This window comes from Chrysemys picta, chromosome 10, assembly GCF_011386835.1.
Source record: "Chrysemys picta bellii isolate R12L10 chromosome 10, ASM1138683v2, whole genome shotgun sequence".
Taxonomy (NCBI): domain Eukaryota; kingdom Metazoa; phylum Chordata; order Testudines; family Emydidae; genus Chrysemys; species Chrysemys picta.
The window spans coordinates 31,047,372-31,072,441 of record NC_088800.1 but is presented as its reverse complement, the minus strand read 5'-3'; the positions used below and the strand labels follow the sequence as shown (position 1 = coordinate 31,072,441).

The 25,070-nt window shown below is 40.2% G+C and overlaps 1 protein-coding gene across 12 annotated transcripts in view; it reads left to right on the top strand.

Annotated features, from left to right (window-relative positions):
• OTUD7A (OTU deubiquitinase 7A) overlaps positions 1 to 15,925 on the top strand; it is a 280,943-nt gene extending 265,018 nt beyond the window's left edge. For 6 of the 12 annotated variants that reach the window (XM_024101887.3, XM_065558332.1, XM_065558329.1 and 3 more), the window contains 3 exons: positions 574 to 688; positions 945 to 1,029; positions 4,032 to 15,925. In XM_024101887.3, the coding sequence (XP_023957655.2) occupies positions 574 to 688; positions 945 to 1,029; positions 4,032 to 5,462 (1,631 nt within the window). In that variant the 3' untranslated portion in view covers positions 5,463 to 15,925. Of the gene's footprint in view, positions 1 to 532; positions 689 to 944; positions 1,030 to 4,031 lie in introns of those variants that run through there. The other 6 variants (XR_010590747.1, XR_010590746.1, XR_010590748.1 and 3 more) reach the window with 5 other exon arrangements.
• Positions 15,926 to 25,070: the final 9,145 nt, after the last annotated feature.

Genomic DNA, 25,070 nt, shown 5'->3' with positions numbered 1-25,070 from the left:
TTGGTAGAACCCCTCGTGTGGATGCAGCTATACCAGAATAAAGGTCCTTGATACCAGTATAGCTCATTCCTCTTCCCATACATGAATAACCTATACCAGAATAAGCCTGTTTATACAGTATACCTGCATCCACACTAGAGGGGGTTGTATTGCTTTAACTGTACCAGTAGAGTTAAAGTTGTACAACTTTGTAGTGTGGACAAGGTTTAAGAGGCTGATCCTTCAACTCTCACTCATGGCAGTAGCCCTAGTTCATGCCAATTAGCCTCATTAGTTGCAGTGAGACTACTGGCATAAGTACAGGCTACATCACTGAATGCAGTGTCAGACAAATACAGTACCAGAGATTACGGTTCAGATGTGTGGGGGGAATCAGTGTCAAAATGCTTCACAAAAGGCCTGGGTTTAGAGGAGAGAGGTGGCACATATCACACAGGAATTGGGAGACTGTTTTGAGTATAAGAGGCCTTTGCACCATATTCCTGTACTGGTTCTTTCCTTCAGCCAATTATTTCTTCTACGCTTTTCCCAGCTAAACCCATTTCTTCACTCCTGATTTCTTCTTCTCTTCAGCGGTGATCCCTCTGACTGACTCTGAACACAAGTTACTGCCTTTGCACTTTGCGGTTGATCCTGGGAAAGACTGGGAGTGGGGGAAAGATGACAATGATAACACCAGACTGGCCAGGTAAGAACTCTCTGTAATCTTAACAATAATGTGTCTTGAACCCATCAAGCCTGATCTATGTTCTGGGACACTCACTATTAGAGAGCTTTATTGGGGAAAAAGAGGTGGGTGGTTCTCAACCTTACTAACATGCCGTGAGCTGCAGTTAGTCTGAACAATGCAAATTCTCTCCTGCGGTGAAGTGTGAGTATTGATTTTCCTTGGAGGTATTTTTAACTAATTAGTCATCTGTTCTCTTTCCTCTGTTTTTCTTCAGCTTGATTCTGTCTCTGGAGGCAAAGCTTAATCTCCTGCACAGCTACATGAATGTAACTTGGATACGCATACCATCTGAAACACGGGTAACCCTTCCCCCTGTCTAAACAACAGAAGAGAAATAAGCCACAACAGGGCGTGTTCATAGCAGAGATTGCAGGGTTCGGCTACCTGCCTTGTGCCACCTCAGGAGTGAACCAATAGCCGATAAAGGCACACAGCCTGGTGTAGCTCACTGATTTTGGAATACGGCTTGTAAATTTTCCCCACCTCATTTTCTTTAAAAACACACACACATACACACACACACAGCTGCATGGGTGTTTTTGCAGCATGCACTCCACTTTGAAAAGTAGTTTCGAGTAAAACTCTACTATTTGGAATTATTTTTCTCTAGTTTGTTTGTTTAATTCTCTCTTTATTTTTAAAGGTTTCCTGAACTATTTAGGCCCTTCTCTGCATTATGCTCCCATATTCCCAGAAGGTCAGCTGCCCTTTCAGCAGCATTTTACTGTCTAAAAATCCAATTTCAACTCAGTTTCTCTTATAAGAACTAAATTTGGACCACTGGATAGCTCATAGCTCCACTTTTACATTAGAGAGTGCCTGACAGGGCCACAAACTGCTGCTAAAATGGCAGCCTGGCACCTTGGGAGGAGGAAGCTATTTAAAATGGTGCACAGCTGGAACCTCATCGCTGAATCTCTCTCACACAATTCCCATGCAAATCATATTAAAGGAGATGGGGGTTAATCTAGTGTCAAAAAGTTGATGGGCGAGGACAAAGGTAGTTAGGCCCCCAGCTCAACCGGGGGTTGAAAAGAGAAATTGAGGGTTCAGGGGAAACAGCGAAGGTCTGCAGGAGAAAAAATTAGTTTTACAAGGTGCAGTGTATGTTCATTGAAGGCACCACTCCTAGAAAAAGACTTCCAGACCCTTTCTTTCCTCTGTCAGCTTCAATTCCTCCCACATACTCTCTGCCCATCCCTTTCATTGACAGATCCTCATTTCACCCCGTTGTTCGTGAATCATGTCTGGTCCCATTGAGGTGTTACCTACCACCTCCCCTTTGCTTCCACTGAATTAATCTGTCTGGATTAATTATTATTATTATTATTGTATTAGCTGACAGGCTTATGGGCTGGCTTTTCATTCTTCTGCAATGTGGGGTGGACATTGTTTTATAAAGCAACCGTGAACCTCGTTTTTAACTGAACTGAAGAAAACTCCTAGAGGGAAATCCTGGCCCCATTGAAGTCACTGGCAAAACTCCTATTGATTTCAGTAGAGCCAAGATTTTATCCTTAGTGTTGGAGAAGATGATAAATTTGTTCTTGTTCTTGCATCCAATATTCATCTGTAATATAATGTGTATAAGGATAGAGTACTGCTGCGCCTTCTGTTGTTTGTATGGGTGTCTTTGATTCAGTGTCTATACCAGAGAAGTAGAACCAGTTCTTATTGAGTCACAATGTATAAGTAACTCTGCTGAGAGCATAATGTTGTCTCACTTGTGCTTTTGCACATCTAGATAGTAATAAACTAATTATTGACAGGTTTATTTTGGATGGGCAGAATGGCATAACTCATAGTAATTCCCCAGCAGAGCTGAAACTTTTCCCCTATGGAATGAGGGTGAAATTGCCCCTTTTGCAGAGGGCATATAGGTGCTGGTGCTGGGGGTGCTGTCACACTCCCTGGCTTGAAGTGGTTTCCAATATATACAGGATTTACAGTTTGGTTCATTGGTTCTCAGCACCCCTACTATAAAAGTTATTCCAGCACCCCTGGGGCCAGCACAAGCATATGCACCACTTAAGCCTTATTTTGAGGACTTAATTGAGACATAGTCCCAGTATTGGCTTTTTGCACAGGGATGAATTTTGCTCTGAAGGATTATGGTTAGTTAAACTTCTCATATTTGCTGTTTGGCAGATGTAAAGACCTGGTGCTTCCTGGTGCTGAACATGCTCAATATCCATTGTAGTGAGTGAATGGTTTGGGCGCTCATCATCTCACAGGATCAGCCCTCTACGTTAGCAAGAGTTTCACCAAAGAGGCCAGCTGTTGCAGTAGTTTTAGAGTCTCTCTTTCCCAGTTCCGGAGACTTATTTTTATCCCGGTAGTCACAAATGAGCTTATGATCTCAACTTAGACCCTAATGAACACTGGTCTCTATCCCAGACAGGTCTCACAATTTAGTATGATTTGCAGCATCTGCTCCAGGGAGGCTCAGAATTGAGAGGGTAGGGGTGTTGCCAGCTAGGACTGAACTGTATTCATAGTTTGGGAACCTTGCAAGTCACTTAACTGTTATTTTCATAGCATTTGCTAGTGCTGTTATTGTCCGGCTTCCATGAATCCCCATAAAATTATTATAGCAATGTACCTTGAGAATGGGGTGGTAGCCTAGCTACCACAGAGCACAAACTGGGCAAATATCTCACGTATGAGAGAGGGAGTGCAGATTTGAACTAAGTGTTAATGTTGCTCTTCAGAACAAAATTGACACTAAGTTAATAGTCTTGCAGAATTGTAGTTAAATTTACTAGTCCTGGCATAAAATCAGTTACCAATCCTTTACCTTGACGGTGATGATAATGAAGAACTTTACTCTCTCACCCAGCAAAAAATGTCACTTACTCTCAACAAGTGGGTGAGTAGAATTTTGCAAATTAGAATGAACATGTGCAAGTTTGAAAGCTGCAAGAATTTTTAGTGTCCCATTTGGGATCCTTTTGTAACTATATTCTGTACAAACTGTTGTGTAGTTTCACCTTCAAGCATGAACCGGAACTCAGATTTCCAAATAAATGTTAACTCTTCCGCATTTTGTGATTGACAGTAGTGTATTTTTTTTATAAACTAATATTGTTGCAGAATATACACTTCTCCCTGAAGTAATATACCTTCTGTTTTGTTCATTGTAGGCTCTGTAGGCTACAGAGGTTAATTAAAACTTAACTTTAAAATAGCTCTGTGTAGATTTAAAGCTACAAGTTAGAGCAATTTGATGGGGGATATAAAACATAATCCTTGTGTAAAACTGATTTTATTCTATCTAATCATAACTATTTTCCCCTAACAGGCCCCTTTGGCCCAGCCAGAATCGCCCACCGCTTCAGCAGGGGAGGATGTTCAGTCTCTGGCCGACTCAATGGACTCAGACCGAGATTCCATCTGTAGTAATTCAAATGGCAGCAATGGCAAAAATGGTAAAGAAAAGGAAAAAGACAAGCAGAGGAAAGATAAAGACAAAAACAGGACGGATTCAGTAGCCAATAAACTTGGAAGCCTCAGTAAGACTCTAGGAATTAAGCTGAAAAAGAATATGGGTGGGCTGGGAGGGCTAGTGCATGGGAAGATGAGCAGAGCAAACTCAGGGAATGGGAAAAATGGCGACATCACAGAAAAAGTCAAAGAGAAGAAGTCGAAGTCTCGCAAAGGGAGCAAAGAGGAGTCCGGACAGTCTGCGAGCACGTCTCCATCTGAAAAGACAACTCCCTCTCCTACTGACAAGGCGAGCATTTCACCTGCCGAAAAGATAAACACAAAATCCCTCTCTGACAAACAGTCTGACCCGTGGAAATACAGCACTGATGTAAAGCTCAGCCTCAACATTTTGAGAGCTGCCATGCAAGGAGAACGCAAGTTTATTTTTGCTGGCCTTCTTCTGACTAGCCATAGGCATCAGTTCCATGAAGAGATGATCGGCTATTACCTGACCAGTGCCCAAGAGCGCTTCAATGCCGAGCAGGAACAGAAGCGAAAGGAGGCTGAGAAAAAAGCTGTTCTCAATGGGTCATCTTGCAGGAAACTGGAGCAAGAAGCATATTCAAAAGAAAAGTTAGAATCCTCTCCTCAGGACAGGGCATCACCAGTCTTGCCTCAAAGCCATACAACTCAACTGGTTTTAAAGTTTAAAGATCGCACTAGTCCCACTCCAGGGTCATTTTCTTCACCAAGTAATAGTGCTAAGAAAAGTGGACCCGTTCCGGTATCTGCCCACTATAGCCATACTCCACCTGTTCAAAGGCAAAGCGTTATTCATTTGCATGATGTCAACTCCAAGCCATCAAGCTTCCAAGATGATAGCTATAAGCCAGTGGTTGGCACCTTAAAAACATGTGCCACTTATCCCCAACAGAATCGATCACTGTCTTCACAGAGTTATAGCCCAGCGCGGATATCAGGTATCCGTACAGTGAACACAGTGGAATCACTGACCTACGCCATGCCTACCGACCACAAGTCACAGACATTTACAAATGGGTTTAATACCGGTGATATTAGAAATTGCTTAGAATATGCTGATGAGGAGGCTCCTCAGACCTGGTTGAACAATGATAAAAACCGAGGCAGAAGCACAGTTTCCCCAATATATTCCATCCAGCAGAACCGTTGCAAGAAAGAGAACTGTTCCTTTTATGGTCGTCCTGAGACTGAAAATTACTGCTCATACTGCTACAAAGAGGAGATAAAGCGTAGGGAGAGAGAAAGTAAAGGCCACCGGCATTGAGGATTGTGAGGATCCTTCCCTGACTACTTAGGTTAAACATTTTCTTACTTGCAAAGTAAATAGCAATGGATTATGGAAAAAGGAATCCTGAAAAGGGAATGATGGGTAAATAATGTCTAGCTTGTCACTTTTCTGGGGCAGTGCAGAAATAAGAGGATTAATTTATCATAAAGAATTTATTATTTTCCATTTTGTCAGTGTCTTTTTTACATACACTGGTAAGCTGAAAGGTTGTTTACTCCTTTGTCAGTGCTGTGTATATGTTTGGTCAAAAATGTACTAATGGTGCCTGAATTTACACTGACATCACTCAGGTAGTAGAATGACAGGGAAAAAGTCATAATACTGGAGATGTGGTATTGTAATAGGATAGTATCTGCCTCATATACATTTGAAATTCTATAGCCATCATAGGGGTGATTTTTTTCTCAATAGAAAGTAAATTTTTCATAGCCCCTTTTTTTAGAAGGGTAGTCATTTTGCATACTGCAAATTTTTAACATAGTGACATATTACATTACTGTAAACATTTTGTATTCATTTAGTGTGAAACGCAGTGTCTCCAGAAATATGTAAATGAAGGTCTGGATTCATGAAGACTGTATCTCCTCAAAAGCATGGGTGCTTGCGGATTTTTTCCTCCCAGTTCAGTAAAAATCTGAACTAGTCAATCCATTTGTTAATTGGTTGTGAATTGCAAGACAGATATCTGACATTGTTAGAAATATACTGTGGCCCTATTACATGCAAGATTTTGTATGACACACAAATCCCAGCAAATAATCTTAGTCACATGAATTTCAGCAGCATTTTTATGGCTGTGAAGGTGGGGAGAAATCTATAAAAACTACCTTAAAGGACTTCCAGAACTTGCTCACCAGCCAGAATTTTTTGCCACAGTCTAGGGCTGGATGAACTGTTCAGCACAATAATATGTTGCACAAATTTAATTCCCCTATCCACAATCTGACTTCTTTCTGTTATTAATTTGCTCATTGTCCAGAATTACTGGATGAATGGTTATTGTGAAAATACTTCCATCTAAGCACTACTTGCAATCTATTTGTTGCAACTGTTGTTTTGAGTATTTTGGACTCAATGACACCCTCCCCCGTCCCATCCCCCCCACCCCCGCCCCCACACACACACAAAGAGTTTTCAAGATATCTGTGCAAACACTTCCAGCATGAATACGCACGCAAATGCAGATTTGTGCAAGTCTTCATATCCAAATATTGACATAGGTATTTGTGACACTTCCTTTCCCCTTTAGGAATAAAGTGTTGTTCTAATGGACGTTTGTGAAAAGCAGATAGAGGGGGTCACAAATACCATCAAAATACATTTGTGGTTTTTATTCCAACAAATTTTCCTGAATGTTAATTGCAGTTTTCATGCCACCAGCCAATGCAAGTATGGCGATAAAACAAACTCAGATTTTGAATATTGATACACTTGTAAACAATGGCTGATTTTTCTGTCTGTCTACATTCATGAACAATAGCTCATTTCCTGCAGGTAGACAGAAAAGCACTTGCCTTCAGGACTCTCTTTGCTAACAGGTAATTCTCTGCCATTCTCAGGATCGTGAGTCCAGTTTTATTCAAGTATTGAACAGCATTTTTCCTGGGCCACAAGTGGCTCAGGGCCTCTTCTCACCGTACATACTCAGATCTTACATGTGTGTAGCTGTTAATTTGAGTACAGTTGCTCCTACTTAGCATGGTTGTGAGCTCAGTCAGTCCCTTTGGCCCTGATTCAGCACGTACTTAAGTCCATTCATTTTCAGGAAAGCATTTAAACATGAGCCAGAGCCCCCTTGAAATCAGTGGGACCTTTGCCCATTCTTAGTGTTAAACACGTATTTAAACTGTTTGCTGAATCAAAACTGTATTGACATTTTTATTAATGAATCACTCCTCTATAAAGATGAATTTGTGAAAAATTGATGGGCAATACCTAGCTAGCTCTTTCATGAATTCAGACCTGTAGTGAACTGATATCCATTTTTTCATGAAGGGAACATGTTATCAAGCTGAATGAGTTATTAAAGCTCCCTTTATTGTCTGACTCCCCCTTGTGAAGCCCAGAAGCATGTTCTTGGTTTGGTATGCTGGTACACAGAGTCTTTTTTGGTTAGCTGTGGTGATTGAGTATATGTTCTACTTGCCAAAGAAATCTGTGATTTCAGATCACCTTACAACAAATCAGACATACTTGATTGCATTTGTTATAGAGAGAGAGACAGAAAAACAGAAAGGACAAAATTTCATGAAGGAAAGAAATATTAAATAATTATTAGAGTAGCAGTAGCATTTGATATTCCTATAAATGCTTCTGTATAAAGTTAAACTTGAGAAAACTGCACTTAGCATCCAGTTGCTCCTGGCCATTTATTTGATTCAGCGGCATCCTCTGAATAGGAAGAAATGTGGTCACAGCACATACTTAAAAAATACATAATTTACTTGTTTTAAGTTTTAAAAAAATAATTCATTTAGGAAGGTTTTAGATGCAGTACTCATCAAAATAAGAGGTTTACAAAGTCAATATTTACAGAACTAATTACTATAGTCCAAATTACTTAATAGATTGACTCTTACCGAGAATATTTTGCAAAGTGTAATTGATCTGCTGAATAATAACACAATTGTGTCAGCATACCCAATCTTCACAATACGCAATGTCATACTTAGTTTCCTGATAATTTTTCATAATTTATTTCTTCAATTATTTAAAATAAATCTATTGTGCGATGGTAGTGCTATTACGCAGCCGCCCCTTTCCTCAGTTTCTTTAATAACTTATTGGGCCTTACTAAATTAGCTCAACACACGGTTGCCCTCTTATGAGAACTTTTTCCCAGCATCCCCTTCTCATACTGTTCCTTTATATTTGGTAGAGATAAGCAGGTGCAGCCCTAAAGTGGCCATTTTGCAACTGGCTGCTGCTAGCTATATCTTCCTCCCCTGCTCGTGAGTCTTCTTTATTCCTGTTATGCATGCACCCAGTGTTCCATATCTGATTCCTGAGCAGAGCTGACACTTATTCCCATTCGCTGCTAGTATTTATTTTGTACTAGCATGGTGCTTGGCACTCTGCACTCCAAACACATAAAGACAGTGCCTGCTCTGATAAACTTATAACATAAGGACTCAATCTGACAAACACTATGGTACGCACGCCCTTTGAACTGAATTTGCAGGGTCCAGCCCTAAAAGGGAGGTTCTTGTCTATCTTTCTTCAGAGATAACTAGAAAATGTTCATGGCTTGAGTCTACCATCAGTAAAAGAAAATCTTCAGTTGCTCCTCATCCAGCACTTAGAGACCCTGTGCCCCATTTTTGCCATTATAATGAGTAATATATTTGTAACTCCTATACTTTTTATCTTAGATCAAGTGTAACCCACTGGTCAGTGTGTTATATGTACCCCTCTGTGCCTGACCAAGAGAGAAAGTATACCTCTTAACAGCTTTCAGTTAGAGAAGCTTGCTTTTTAGCTCACGCTGTAGTAGAGACTCGTACTTTTAACTTTGGAGGTCTCCAGTTTGATCCCTAGTGTTAGCCAAGTTGGTGGCCAATTATACAAATACTATCTTTTACTTTTTAAACCCTGTTTTTGTTTTGTTTTGGCACTCTCTGATCATGGCACAGCAGCTGGCTGAATCAGCCCATCATTTCTCCTCCTTATGCCACAGCTCTTGCTTTCAGATGCATGTTTGCAGTATTGAGGAAATTGTGCTGTAAATGTAGAACACAAAACAGTGATAGAATATCATCATTTCTGCTCACTCTTCATTGGAAGCCCCAATTTAAACAAACACTAAATGCACACACATGCAAGATACATTCATAGTCACCAGAAGAAATGTAGGTTAGACGAAGTAGGTATTGTTTAAATTTTTTGAATGTGCAGTTATTTCCGCTAATCAAAAAAAAAATTTAAAGCAAAAACCCTTATGGAAATATTTTACCTTGCTCATGAAATCTGCTCACAATAGAGGAGGCATATAATCCATAATAGACTTTTGATCACACTTTACATTGATTCCATTTATAAATGATTCATCAAGGGTTTATAAATGACTGCTAGATGTTGTAAGTATGTTACAGACACGAGTTTGCACATGTGATAGTAATAAGCATATCCAGTAGAAGGGTGTTGTAGATGGTCATAAGTAACTTAGGGTATGTCTACACTGTGATTAAAAAAGCCATGCCACTGAGTCTCAGAGCCTAGGTCAGTGGGCTCAGGCTGTGTGGCTTAAAAATAGCAATGTAGATGTTCAGGCTTGGGAAGGGTTTCAGAGCTCGGGCTTTAGCCCAAGCCTGAATGGCTACACTGCATTTTATAGGCCGAGGCGAGCAATGCTGCAGGTCTTTTATTGTATCCCTGTTGACATCTTGGACTCTATAACAACTGATTAACCATTTATTAAAAATCTATTAATTTATTAAGCTTTTTAAATTATTTATAAGTGCACCAATTATATAAAGTGTGACCAACCTTTCTTTAGCAATTTGCTCTTCTTAAATTCAAAGGTAATGTACAAAAGGGTTCTGGGGGAGGAAAGATGCTCCATTTGGAATTTTGTGTGTTGCTCATTTACTAAGAACTTTAAATAGGCCCTCAGATGAAGGCTGAAAGTTCTCTTAAATACAAAAAGTTCTAGGATATGAGCAGTGTTTCATGATGCAAGAAACGTCAAAGGCATGGCTAGCACGGTGTGATTCCAATAGCTTACTTAGGCATGCTGACTGATTGCAGATCAGTGCAAACTGCTGTAACAATCACAGCCTTTGTCCTTCTGTGATCTGCGGGCACATCCCGGTTCGTTTTATTTTTATTGTGGTGAATGTGTTGATATCAAATAATGCACAACTGGCAGAATATTGCTCTTTAAGGCCCTGATCTTGGAAATAGTTACACATGTACTTCACTTTGTGCATGTGAATAATCTCCCTCACCCCAATGAGACTGCTCATGTGCAAGGAAACATGTTTATCAGTTTGCAGGATTGGGCCTAACGTTTCAGCCAAATTTGGTCCCCTTTAGGGCAAAATGCTGCTCATTTTCCTTAGACAGAATTTCCAATGACATCAAGGAGAATTTTTCTGGAGGAGCAGCAGACAGGAATTTGTCCCATCAGCCAGATCCAAGGGCCAGCAAAGTTAATGGAAAGAATCCCACTAATTTCAGTGGGCTCTAGATCAGGCCCTTTGTGCACACAGAATAATAGAAACAAGCTGACTAAGGAAGCAATGTCTTCATAACCTTGGGAATGTTTCGTGCATCATTAGATATCCATAGCCAAATGGAAATTGCAGTAATTTGAAAAAGACCAAGATCCAGAGAAGCTAAATACCTGACCCTGACTGTAAGTGGCTTTTCAGCTTAATCCATTTTAACTCTTTCAATGTACTGCAAGTATATTTGTTTGAAGCTATGGCAACTTCCATAGAATACCACCAAATAGTATACAACATAGAATTTCAATTACTTCAGTAAACTACACTACTTTAAATTTATTGGCGCATTAATTTCCTGTGTATATGATTAAAAAAAGAATAGTATATTGTTAAAAAAAAGGTATTTGTAAGTGTGTTCTGTTTGTAGATTTAAGGCTGTATTATGTTGGAATTTTACAAGCCGAGTTTAAATTGTAATATAGATATTATTTTTATATTATTTTCAAAATATGCTACAGAGCAATATTTTGCGCCTTTATTATAAACAGGGTTGTCATTTTAGTAGGTTAACTTTGGAAATGTTGGTAGAAATTAACCATGAAAAGAAAGCTTTGTAAACATTCTCGTAAATTCTGAATGTTCTTTGTTGTTCACTCCAATGTCTATTGAAAGTTGGAATATATGAATGTTTTTTATTGAAAAGCTTTACATTTTTGTTTATATATTTTGGTACAGTACTTCCCTCTCCCCACTCAACCTCTCCAACGAACACCCTTTTTTATGAGCAACTTCAGAGTCATTAATTCATCCAGAAGGTTTTCTTACCTGAATAAAAAAAGAAGTCCCTACACAGAATGTGGTTGGGATTCATAACCATTTGAATCCATTTCAGTAGATTTATTTGTTTCTTTAAATATGTTTATGGAATTGTTATTCCTACCAAAATGACGAGTGAGAATGAGACACTGATGTAATAAAATAATACCTGTAGATTGTAAATCACTCCAGATTGTGGAAATGTCAACTTCTAACTGGTAAATGCATTTTATCCTACTGTATATCTCTGCCCAGCATGCCTACACATACACTCATGTTTGCATATCAGCTTCTTGCAGATTATATTATTCAGATTTTATTTCATAGTACTTTGCACTGTACATATCAATATCTGATGAACTGTGCAAAAAAAAGAGACTGTTTGCTACTAATGCATACGTAAGTCACAAAACAACAGGTACAATTTTTCAGATGCAGGAATTGGTGGGTATTTTTAAAAAAACAACTACTACTGATTGTATTGCAATCAAAATTTTCAAATTTGGGTGCCTGAAATTAGGACCCTAAATCCATATTTGGGCTAATAAATCAGTGGCCTGGTTTTAAGAGGTGCTGAACATTGACTTCATTGGGAATTGCTGTTGCTTGATGACTTCAGAAAATCAAGCCAGTTGTTTAGGTGCCTATAGGTGATCTTTTTTGCCTGTGTGAATTCAGGTGTGTTTTTTTTTTATTATTATTATTATTATTATTGCTCTCTCTTTTTTGACTCAATGAAAACTATATGCCCTTTAGTGATTTTCATTTGCTGTGTAAATAATTATGATTATTTATAAAGTGATCACTTGGGTATGGAGAACCTACCTTGGTGTACCAAAATACAGTATAATTGTCCATTTAATAACAACCTACTTCTTAGCAAGGCTAGGATTCCTCAGACGTTAGGGGAAGTGTATCTTTATTTATTTTTCCTTGCAAAGCCTGACCACAATAATTTGCTTCTCTTAGGTGAACATGCTGTTTTGACCCATCTGTTTTACTTCCCATTACCTGAATGCATGTACTGTACCAAGGGAATCTAAATGGCTGATGCACATTTGCACTGTGGAACACACAGCGTGGGTAAAAGCCACCATGTTCCAAACAGCCTTAAAGTTATGACTCTCTGGGGACCGAGAGTCATTTAACTGGATGCAGCCTGTGTCCCCACCTCCTCATTTACCCATGACTGTAAATTGCTCTAGTCTGCTGTAGCCTGCATAATTATGAGGTGCTGTAAAACTGTCTCCTCTGTATGTTAATTTAAATCATAGGTAGGGTTTGTTTGGGTTTCTTGGAATAAAAATGGTCTTGAAAGTTCCAATTCTTTGATAACTGCCAGTGTGCTGGAAAACCTCAATGAAAAGGAGGGAAAAGAGAGAAAAAGTAATTGGGCAGGTAAATGGTGGGTAACATAGTAACTACGGCAACAAAATGTTTAGTGGAGTAAAAGGTCTGGATATCCAAAATCATTGTCTGCCTAGGCTTGTGGATCATCCCACATAAACTCAGAGAACAGAAGCATGTTGCTTTGCCATTCATCTGTTTAATTGTGCAGACCTGTTCGTTGACAAGGCTCATTCATTGTTTTTTCTCCCCTTGTGGAGAGGACTTTATTTGTAACATTGCCTGAAGTTACAAAGGCATGGTAAAATGTCAGAACTAAGTCAGTGCCTAATATTGCTCCATTTATTAATTATAATTGGCTTTCTTTTGACTCTTTTAATGCTTTTCATTAGAGTGAAATGCAGCTTGAAAACTGGTGACCCCATTCTGCTCTTTCTTACGCATCAGTTTTACATCAGTGCAACAGTGAAGTGATGCCAGATTTGCATAGGTGTAACTGAGGAGAAGGTCCTGCATGGGCTCTCATATAGAGGTGTTACTGCCTTGTCACAGAAATTAGAATGTGGCATGGGCCAAATTTTGCCCAAGTAAGTGGTAGTTTGCCAGGAGCCGGGGACCTGTGCCTAATTTGCTCAAAATAGAGCAGACTCCGCCATAGTGGTCTTTTAATATGGGCACTGTCCCCTGGGCTCTTCTGTCCCTGTGAACAGCATCTCTATATCACAGACCATGGCAGTGGAACGAGGCCTTGTAGAACTCTGTTCGCCTGCACTTTGGCCAGCTTGGCTTATGTCATTCAAAATAGGCTTTTCCCCATTTTTATTAAAATATGCAGGATATCCAGTAGCAAAACATAACATCAGTCCCACACAGTCTGAGGTAGTGTCCTTACGCCGCCTTTCTTTTAACTACATTAAAATGTTGCCATCTGAGATGAACAGAAAAACAGCTATGCAGGGACAGTAAAGAAGCTGTTGGCTCTCAGCATTGCAAATTGTACATGTTTATGCTCTAATATTAAGAGAAATGTACAGAGGGTTTTTGACAGCCTGTCTCTTGTTCAAGATGCTGCGTACTGTAAATGCAGTAACTATATAATGCACATTGTGCTGCTACAATAGATGGAAAGCCCTTTTCCCATGGAGCTCCTCAGGGAGCTTTGCATGCGCATAATACAAAACTCAGTTCGTTCAGCATAAGCCAAGGAGAACAAATAGGATTTAAGCCTAGATTAAATAATAAATGGAATTAGCCACACAGACTTCAGTAGTCAGGGAAGTCCAAACTGTAGTATTATACAATGTTAACATTATTAATTTGAACAGGACTTTGCCCTAATTAACTAGATTAGGTTCATACATTTTCCTCAGGGGAAGAATGAATATTTCCCTGTTGTTTCCCAACCCATCACTTATTCTAACGGTAACCCTCCTGTTACATTCAGACGGTGTTTGTCTTCCATGATTTAAGTAGAGACATTTTGTTGTGAGCCATACATGGCTGTTGTGTTTTTGTTGTACTCTTCAGTTTTCTGTTAGTATTTTGGTGGCAAAATACTGTTATATATATGTCACACTGCCCTTCAGTTGATGGTTGCATGATTGGAAGAATTTCTTCTCTTTAGAAGGCCTTCTTCTCCTTCCTTGACATTTGTGATTGTACATTTTTCTTCATGGAGAAAGATGGATCAAATTTTCAAAATTTGCACACTGTTTACATATATTCTTCACCTTCAATATACATTTTCTATTGCATAATTCTCCATGGTTTAAGCCAGATGCATCTCAAACCAGAGCAAGTTTCTTTAGGATCCACCCCCAAGAGAATCCACCATATAGGAACTATCTCTAACTCAGATCATTTGACTGCCACCTTATTATTACCAACTATTATATCACCTGCCGCAAAATTATCTGTACATTTTCATATCTACTGATAACTTTCTTCCTTTCTCTCTTTAAACTCTTGGACAAATTCTGAAATTCTTACTCCGTCCTCTTTATGCAAAATTCCCATTAGAGTCAGTGGGAGTTTTCCATGCGTAAGTAAGATTTGGTCCTCGCATAGAGAATGCTTTGTCTAAATATGAAAGTATTGAAATAGCCCAGGGTCCCACCCATTTGATTTTTTTTAAAGTCCATTTAATGATCTTCATGCAATTTTAACCAAAGCTAGTACAATACAATTTTTAAAAAATCAGAATAGGTGATGCAACTCTTCCTAGTAACCTAACCAACTCAGAATTGTAAGAACTCTATATAAATGTAGAGTAAATGTATTTATACAGGACTGTCAGCAACGTTTAAGCAAATGTTAATGCAGAAAAAAGCAAACTTCACTCATTTCTCTAGGGCAAGCATTAAATTTCTTGGCAGTCAACCCATTCTCATTTTTTTGGAGCTTGAGCATAGTTTATTGTGGTCTTCTTAAGAGTTTTAGCAGAGGATTGTTTTAGAATTAAAAAAAAATAATATGGATATAATAAGCATATCAAGGCTTTATTTAAAGCTGAGGTGACTTTCCAGGTTTATTCAATTTGATCATTTTCATTTAAATGTTCATCCCCTACCCTGTTAGTAACTGAATGATGTGATTGTTTTCCATCACTTTGGTCTGAAGAGAAAACATTTGGTCATTTTTAACCTGCCTCCCATATCATGTTTAAATTGATTGTTCCAAAGAAATGAAAGCATTAAATAATGTTAAAAGGTAATGAATATTTTTTGCGGTGGAAAGTGTGAGTTCTTGAGAACCTTTTTTACATGCAATGTTCATTCTGATTCAATTTAAATGTTATTTTTAATCTGATCCATTCTTTGACAAAGATGATGTAAGAACTGTTTTTAGCAGTTGGATTGTTACTTTGTAAAGTATTAAAGCACTAAACCAATTTTTGCAATAGATAGTAAATCTTGCTTTCGTTTCGGAAAACTTCCAGTTATAACTGTCGCACTTTTTATAGCAGAACTGTATTTAATTTCTTTCTTTTATGAAAGATTACTATAAGTAACTGATAGCTCTGTAATCTGTGTGAATTGGCTTCTCCATTATTTGAAACAGAGAGAAGCTATAATGCCTATTCAATAAAATTAACTTATTTGTAAAGTATCCATTTGTCTGAATTTTTGAGCAAGCCTTTCATGTACTGTACTACTAACTATTATGTCGGGAAAGCAATAAGGCCTAGAGGGTGAACAGGCAGGGAACATGCTGCAAGCCTATGGGATATCAGTTAGCTCACCACAAGACTTCCTTCTGGTGGCACAAAAGTCACCAGCATTGCATTTTCAGGATTAAATTGCCTAGATTAGAACGTGCTCACAACATGATGATTAAGCTCAAATAGGCTTGTTTTTTTTTTTTTTTTTATGTGAGAACACAATATATGTATTTCAATAGATCAATGGTTCCCAAACTGGGATTCGCGAAATGTTACAGGGGGTTCTCGGGAAAAAATTCCCTAATGGCAGACAGAGCTGTTCCTAGGGTCCCTGGGCAGAACAGGGCCAGGAGCCCAGAGCCCCTGGACTTCCAAGAGCTAAGCAGATCAAAGAAAGCAGATCTATCACACTGAGGAGATTTAAACTTCAAGTCTCCTTATAAGAAATGGAAAGGGAGGTGGATATTTTTTGCTTTTTTTAAAATTAAATAGGCAGCTAGTATTGTTTTTAAAATTATTATGAAGAACAAGTTTAAGCTTTGTTGAAACGTGCGTTGCTTGCCTGGACTGCTCAAGACCTGAATGCTTGTGTAAGAGGAACTCTTTGAGCTGGCTACTTAAATACCTTCATTTTGTTTCACATATGATATTCCTTGATGAAACATAGGAGCCTTGTCTTAGGACATAGGAGCTTATTCGAAGTGATACAGGCTACGAAAGTGAGATCTTGGAAAAGTGTTGCCGTTTTCATAATGTAATAAAAATACTGTAATGTTAATAATAAATAGTGTGTAATAAGCATGTCATAACACATTTTATATTTCCAAGATCACTGCTTTTATAATTTATACTCAGGTAAAGGAGAAAATCCATGGAAATATTCATTTTTAGGAGGGGGTTCGCGAGACTTGAAATTTTAGTGAGAAGGGTTCACAGGTTGTTAAAGTTTGGGAACCACTGCAATAGATGTTCCTAATGTATATGTACCATATCCAAGGAGAGAGGGGAATCAGAAGAGCCAAAGCATTGAAGTCAATGGGACTTAAACACACGTTTAAAGATGAGCACCTGCTGCAGTGCTTTCTTGAATTGGCGCATAAGAGATTAAATCTAGTAGAGACTAGAAGGCCTCCAGGTCAAAGCAGAAGAATAGTGTTGACAGGGTAGAGGGAAGAAGGTTGACTTCATTTCGCAGGGCTGTAAGGCACAGGGACAAAAGTAGGGACTCATACAGCAGGTTGGAGAAGAACTCTGGGTTGAAGGAAATGATGAGAAGGAGATAGAGATGGGAGACCTCAGCAGGAGAAAGGTCAAAAGAGCACTAGGGATTTCCAATATGCCATTATAATATATCTCCTCCTGACCAATGTATAGAGGGAGCAGCGTCTGCTTTGATCAGGGGGCGGGGGGAGAAATTGCTATCTTAACTGAGGCCAATGTGGAAGATGTGGTGGTTAAACAATAGCTTCAGAGTGAAGGGGGTGGAAACTTTAGTACCATATTTGCTGGACGAACCTCAGGGTTTGGGTCAGGAGCTGCAAAGGGGAGTCCACAACCTCATGCAGAAAGCAGGCTTGGCACTGCAGAAGCAAACTGTACAATCACAGAGAGGGCACAATTTCTAAGCATCTTAAGCAAAATATGCCTCTACCTGAAACTCAAGTACTTTGAAATGTGCAGTCATCTGTAATGAGTCCAGTCTCTACTCCGGTGAGTGTCCCTAGCTGTGAACGTGGACCAGACAACAGGAGAAACAAGCTGTTATTTTAAGAAGGAATCCCTATGGCTTGATATTGCCTTCCTTCCTCTTGTAAGTAGTATCTTACTATGCATACAGCCCCATTGACATTAGTAGAACTACTTACAGAGGAAGGTACTGCCCAAAGTGACTAATGCTGGCAAAATCTGTTGTTTAGTTAAGATTCTGTAGAATGGATTGAAACAATTTGTAATATTGCAGAAGACACAAGTTGCTGAGGTTTGTGAAACTTTTGGGGGATTGTGCCTGGACATGTCACCAGCAAGGTATCATTAGAATCCTGGACTTGGGCTGGTACAGAGAGGTAAACAGCACAGCAGAAATTCAGGTGGGAAAGGGAGATCAAGACAGCTGGAACCTGTCAGGAAGTCAGGGGCAATGGAAGAAGCAGAGGGGCTAGAGGGAGAATGGCAAAGATGGCCCTGAGCTTGGTGGGAGAAGACTGGTTCAGAGTGGATCTCCGTGGACTTCTCAGGTTGTTTGTTTGTTGAAAGCTTTTATTCTCAATTGGTGTTCCCCCCAAGGGGGGAAACTTTCCATAAGTGGAAGGTAGGGTGTTTTAGGGCCGAGGTATGAGTCTCTCTGTCATACTCCTGTATCAGATATGGACTGGTTGCAGGACTTGCTTATTCCCACCAGATGTGTTCATCATAAGATCCTTTACAGATCTGCCAGTTATGGGCAAGATTCTTTTAAATAAAGTCTTTTACACACAGTGTCACCTACTGGATGAACAGGGTAATACAGTTTAGCATGCCATTACACCCTCTATGACAGAAGAATGGACTAATTTTTGGATGAAAAAGTACACAGTATTCATCCTTGGCTCTTCACAACCAGACATCAAGGCAGCATTCCTGCATGGATCAAAACCAGGATCCAGGTTTGTGTAAATCCCTGTAAATGGAAACTACCAAGCTGGGCTCTGTTCTAGGCAGATTGAGGCAAGTTTAAAACAGAATAAACTCAGAGTCTCTTTGCCTTTGGGGCTTTAAGTCATAACCTTGGCTTTCTAATACAGCTTAGTGGTGAGTTTGCATTTACTGTAATTGCAGATCACAGTGGGTGGGGTCATCCCCTCCTTCAAAAAAACAACCTGGGGGCAGGGCAAGGAGTGGGGAGGCAAGAAAATGTCCCTTCTTGGAGTGTTTCCCTGATTATTTCAGGAGGGTGCTGGGCTTGCCCCCTTCAGGATAGGCCATGGGACCTGTTCCCAAACCCCAGGGATCCACATGAGGCCAGGGCTGAGAATCATGCTAAGGTTTTTAACCCTTCTCCCACCCACCTCACACAAACTGTCCATCTCCAGCCATGGCTGCTCCTGGGAAGAGGTTCTCTGGAAATTATTAAATAGGCCCACGCTGCACTACTTTTACTAGGGAATCTCCAGGGAACCAGAATGGGAACAATGTACCTCTACCCCTACCTGTGTTGTCTCATGCCCCCGTCCAAGACTTGGGGGTAGGTTAGTGTCACATAGGTAACTGACTCTCCACCACCATGATACCTGTCTCAAGGGAATGGTAAATGATGCTGTGCTTGCCTTACTGAAATTCTGTGAGGTGGGCAGGTGCAAGCCCGCCCACACCTAAAGAACCCTCCCCCAACCTTTGGGGAGGAGCTACTAGACCCGGGACTCAGCTGAAAATAGGGGACAACTAAGGAAGAGCAGAGCCAGGAGTGGAGGTCACAGGGTCAAAAGTAGGAACCCAGAGAGGGACACCGAGCAGAGAACCCTGGACAGCGTCCACTGCTCCTCCAAGCTGACTAGGGAGCCAGGAGGTGCCGCCCAGAGGAACTCTGCCCACATGCGTGAGACAACGGAGGAACACAAATAGGCCCCACAATCGCAGAGCACCTCCCCATCCAGCATCTTTCTCCTGGTGTTATAGATGGCTACTTTGGCAAGTGCCAGGAGGAGGTTAACAAGGAGGTCTCATATTTAGTGGGGCCACGGACAGGGTATGTATATACAAAAAGGTGTGGAGAAAAATGCAGCCAGAACCTCAACAGGAGGTTCTGGAGGAGCCAGAAAAGGGACTACAACCTGGCGCATTCTAGATAGACATGCACCAGGGTTTCCCTCATGCCACAAAATGGACAGGTGTCGGGGATGGGGGTGAACCACAGCAGGTACGCACCTGTGCTCATGGCTCTATGAAGGAGCTGCCAACCAATATCCCCGGCGGGCTGTGGGACCAGGGTGGAGTACAGGCTGGTCCACCGGGGTTCTTCACCCTCCACAGTCAGGCCCAGCAGTGTTTGAAACTGGGCCCGAGTTTGTCTGAAATGTTCATAAGCCTTAGAGAACCACGGAACTGGTATGAGATTTGAGTTTGCAACAAATCACCAAACCGGGTGAGTTCATGTGTTTTCTTTGGTACCATTGCAATTATTTGCCGTAGCTCTACTAGCCTCGGGAAAAGCTATAACAAAGGTAGCATGGTGAAAGTTAACATGAATCATTCATCCATAAACATTACTTGCTCACCTTTTTATGAGAAAGCTACATTTGGAACAGATGCCAGGATTCAAAAATGAGTTGAAGTGCAGCAATCTCTTGGTACAGTACTGAGGAGGTCAAGATCAGCTGAGGCTCTTGATTTAACAGACCCTTTGTTTAAATAATAGCAACACATTTTCATCTAGGAGTCCTTGACTCTGGAAATTATTTCCCCTTCCTTGGTCTGGCAGATGCCAAGTTTTCAAGACTTTCTCTTGTTCTTGCAGATGGAGTATGCTGATGGTGCTAAGTTTTGATGAGTTAGGAAGATCTGGTTACTTGATATCACTGCAATTTCTACATATATGTCCATAAAATTGTTTTTGTGCACCCAGAATAGAGCTTTGCCACATAGATAAATACAAATAATACCTGCAAATCACAGTTGGATATAAAGTCCAGGGACCAACTTCAGCTCTGTCTTTTACTGAAGTCAGTGAGATTTGTGCCCATCTACATTTGAGCTGAAGTTGGACTGAAGTTAAGTCCAAAAACATTAGTTTTAATAACAGTTTGAGATGCAAAAATGTTAATCCTAAAGCCTCACTTTGTAATACTAAGAAATAGTGTCATTTGTTCATGTGAACTGAAGCAGAGTCACAAGATTAGCCTGGCCTCTGATCCAGTTGTGAAGGCCTGTCTCTGGTGTTCCATCTTCTATGCTGTGTTCCAGGAAAATAGAATGCTTTGGACATCCAGAGGTTTGACGTGTTGGTAAGAGATTCACCTCAAAAATGTTTGTTTTTCTTGTTGAACCAATGTTTTTGACTCAACAACAAATTACAAAGTTTAAAAAAAAAAAAAAAGTATCCTGACCCAAATTCAGATTATGGATGTGTAACTTTGAAAAATAACCTCTCCCTGTCCTTTTGCCAAAATCAAGCAGATTCAGATCCAATCCTTTGCTGAAGATTGAAAAAATGGTACTTCATTAGTGTTAATTTTTAATACTCTCTCCTGCTGATCTGGTTCCAGCTGGGATTTGAAATGGAAGTGGCCCCTACTATGCATTTGTTCAGCATTTTGGACCTGACTGGAACAGGAAATACTGAACATGGGTCATCAGTACCCTGTCAATGCCGTAAGATGTCTAGAGTTTGGGAGGGGTAAGAGCGGTGTCTGTCCTGAAAGAGGCCAGTCCTTCATCTTGACAGCCTGAGAGACTGACATTTTCTTTGTACACAGAATAGATGTAACACAGGCCGTGGCCGTGCAAACTTCCCCCACAATTCCCTCATGAGGAACGACACCTACAAAAGGGAGTTTCTAGTTCAGTCTTTATGCCCACTCAGCCCTTACCTTGTCTGTTGAGGTATCCAACAACGGGTGCCAATTTAGTGGTGTGACAACCTGTCACCTGAGAATTGGACTGAGCCCACCAAACTCATTTCCCATAGGCCGCTGAAATCGGTCATAATCTGATGGCTTTTTAGTTACTGCCTTATCTGACCAGGTTTTGAATAGAGAGGACCTTATACCTCTTTACTGGTAAACTTGTATCACATTTATGCCCTTGAATATTGGTGTTAGGAAATTGTCACAGAAACCAGTATTTTATTAGTCCTCATAGGGGTACCTTGAAAATCTGGGTTTAAAAGGTTTGCAGAAGAATTGAGATTTAACATTTTATTATCAAAGACAATTGAGTCCAAATAGAAAATACAAATGACATCCAGCTCATTTGTACTGTATCATACTGTATGTCATTTTACTGTGGCCTGGACTGATGGCTCCAAAAGCTCATTATGGATATAGCTGCAATTTAAAAAAAAATCCAGAACATTATTTATTAGGGGGGGAAATTAGATGGCATGTAATTATTACATCAGTTGTTTTATAACCCCTTTCAACTAATACAATTATCTGTCTACATGCTTAGAAATAAACAGATCCTGAAGTAGAGGGTTTGCAAAGAGGTACTGTCTGTCTAATCAGTGACACAGGGGCAAGCATTTATCATTCAGTAAAGGTAGGAAACTTTTTGCATTTAATAATTCCCAGAGATTTTTCCTAGCCACAATTTTTTTTCCAGATCTCAGCCATGCATACAGTAAATGACAGTTCCAATTCAAACATGGAATTACCGTGCAACTCTTCAAAAAGAAGCCTGACAAATCTCAAAGGTGTTTTTTCATACGTGCTCATAGGACATGATTGCATCTTTAATGTGAGAGAGGGGGTTTACATTACACCGCTGACATTCTCCAATTTGATCTGATAATCCTTGCAACTGTTCCTGTAAAGTCTGGAATTTATAAACTAGAATCAGTGTAAAAATGTTGTGATACCTATTCTGGAAAAATCTTTATTTGTGTAAGAGGCAATTAAAGATGTTTTGATTTGGAATTTGTTAACAAGGTTCATGGTGTCTTCTCCATGGTGACAGAAGTTGTTCAATTATATAGTGCTGGATGCTGTGTAGACAAATGAGATGGACCTAGCATCTACTGTGAAAAGATTGGTGCTCTGAATGATAGCATGACCTGGGGAATCAATACAGAAATGGAAGAGAAGTGGGTTAGGGCACAGAGATTATAGATACAGGTTCCTCCTTTTCTCTTCTGCATTAATGTTGATAATACCAAATGTAACATAAGGCTTGGGGCATGCTGAGAGGCATAAATCGAGTCCATTATTATCAGTACAATAACAGTTTAATCCTATTACCATAGCACGCAGTATTCTATCATGCTTTAACCTCTCAGTCCAAGAGTTTCTTTGGTTTCCACTAAGATCCCTCCCCTTCAACCCCCACGTCTTTAATAATTTTTTTCTATTTTTATCAATAGGCCTCAGTCCCAGACAGATTATTTTAAGGCTCTGCTTTTGGTATTTTAAAAATATATTTAAACATTCTCATTGCTTAATTCCATCACTCAGAGAAGCCAGGCTCTGTGATGGATTTTGCATGTGGTTGAAAAGGATTCCTTGTTGATGATTACATTTGTTTTTTGAATTCTTTTTTCTCTGGTGAATAAATTGCCTTATGGATCTGGAGTTTTTTGCCAGTTGTTCTGGAAGTCAGAGCCAATCCTACCGAGTGCAGAATTACAGTATGAGGTACGCCAGCAGTAGCACTGCAGATGAGCAGTGTGCAAAATCAAAGACAGAGCTTAGATTTATTTTCAACATGGCTCTTCTGCCTTTCCTTAGTTTGTATGTAATAACAGTTAAGTGGTGAAGTGCTGTCTTGTGGAAACTCTTCAGCTCCCTTAGCAAACACAATATAACATGCAATTTTTACAGTTTTGTAGCATATTTTTACTCCTGAAATGTAATCTACCGTTTTCAGCTCTCTTTAATCATAGTGATTTTGCAGAGAATACAAAATGTTCCTTTCTGGGACTTAGAACCTAACTTTATTTCCTTCCTTGATTCCCTTCTGCATTAATTATCTCTCCTAAAAGGGGATAGGTGGAGTCCAAAAGTATCCAGTGGAGTTTTTCAGTGGGAAGTTACTAGCCAGTCTTGTTTTATTCACCACATGCTGTTGTTCATCCAGACCCAGTCCTGTGTCCCACAAGGTTCCTATGCCCTGAGTCTGCTGAGATTTCAGTTTACTCCTGCTTCCTGAAGCAGTTGTTTAGTACATCTTCTTTTGCGATAGAATGTTCAGCAGTGCCTTAAGGGACAAATCATCCCATTATCTGGTCCCAAAGAAAAGATGCAAGGGTTATGTCCGCCCTTGGGTACTGAGTCATGTTGGGGCCATTTCTGCACTTCCAGGAAAGTAGCTTGATTGACCCCTGCCTTTCTCTCTGTGTGTACAAATGACTTAGCTCTATGCAGGCAGATTAGGAATCTAATAATTTAGCACAGAGGTTCTCAAACTGTGGTCCATGGACCACCAGTGGTCTACGAGCTCCATTCAGGAGGTCCGTGGATAGTTCCCTCTAAGGAGCTCACTTGGAAGCATACAAGAGAATGAAGGGCCACCCACCTAATTAGTGTAGCCATACAGACGTGGCTCGACTAATTAGGTGCCTGGACCCTGGAGAAGATGCACATGTAAGGTGAGGTAGTGGCCTTGGGGGAAATAAGGGGTAGGTGGGAGGGGGCAGTGGGGTGAGAAGAGGAGGTGGGGGGAATTTGGGATGTGCAGTGCTGCAGTGACCAGAGAAAGAGACGACTTTCCCCCGCTCCAGGGCTGCGGCTGCCAGGGAGAGAGGGCCCTCGTTCCCAGCCTCAGCTCTGTGGCTGCTGTAAAGGGGAGAGACCCCCCTCCTTCCCAGCCCCAGCTCGGGGGCTGCCGTGTTAGGGGAGAGAGGGCACATCCATTGCATTAGAAAGGTAAGACTACTGATATTCAAATATGAGTTGTGTCTTTTATTTGTAGAACAAACAAACGTTAATTATTAAGGGTTTTTTTATATAGCGCTTTTATCCAAAGCACTTTAGAATAGTTAGCTAACGGTACAAACAACATTTGGAAAGATCAGTGGTCCACTGAGATCGTCAGCAATTTTCAAGTGGTCCACGAAAAAAGATTGAGAGCCACTGATTTAGCATATGACTGAAGACTGCGACTTTTGTTGTTATGAGACTAGAAGATTTGGATGTATGCCATGTCTCCATTACTGCATAAAGTCCATGTACCTCAGTTATTCATAACATTGGAGGGATCAAAGTTGCTATCAGTATAGGAACAATCATAGGACAAAAAGGGGGGACATTTAACACAAAGAAGGAAAAATATACTCTGTCGGGTCCTGATCTGTGGTGATTCAGCATTTTGGCATAGGAAACTTGGTTTAATTATGGTTTTGGTCTGGGCACTGAAGGGAGTGCCCATCCCATCCCTCTTGGCTATAGATGGTGGCTGAGAGGCAGG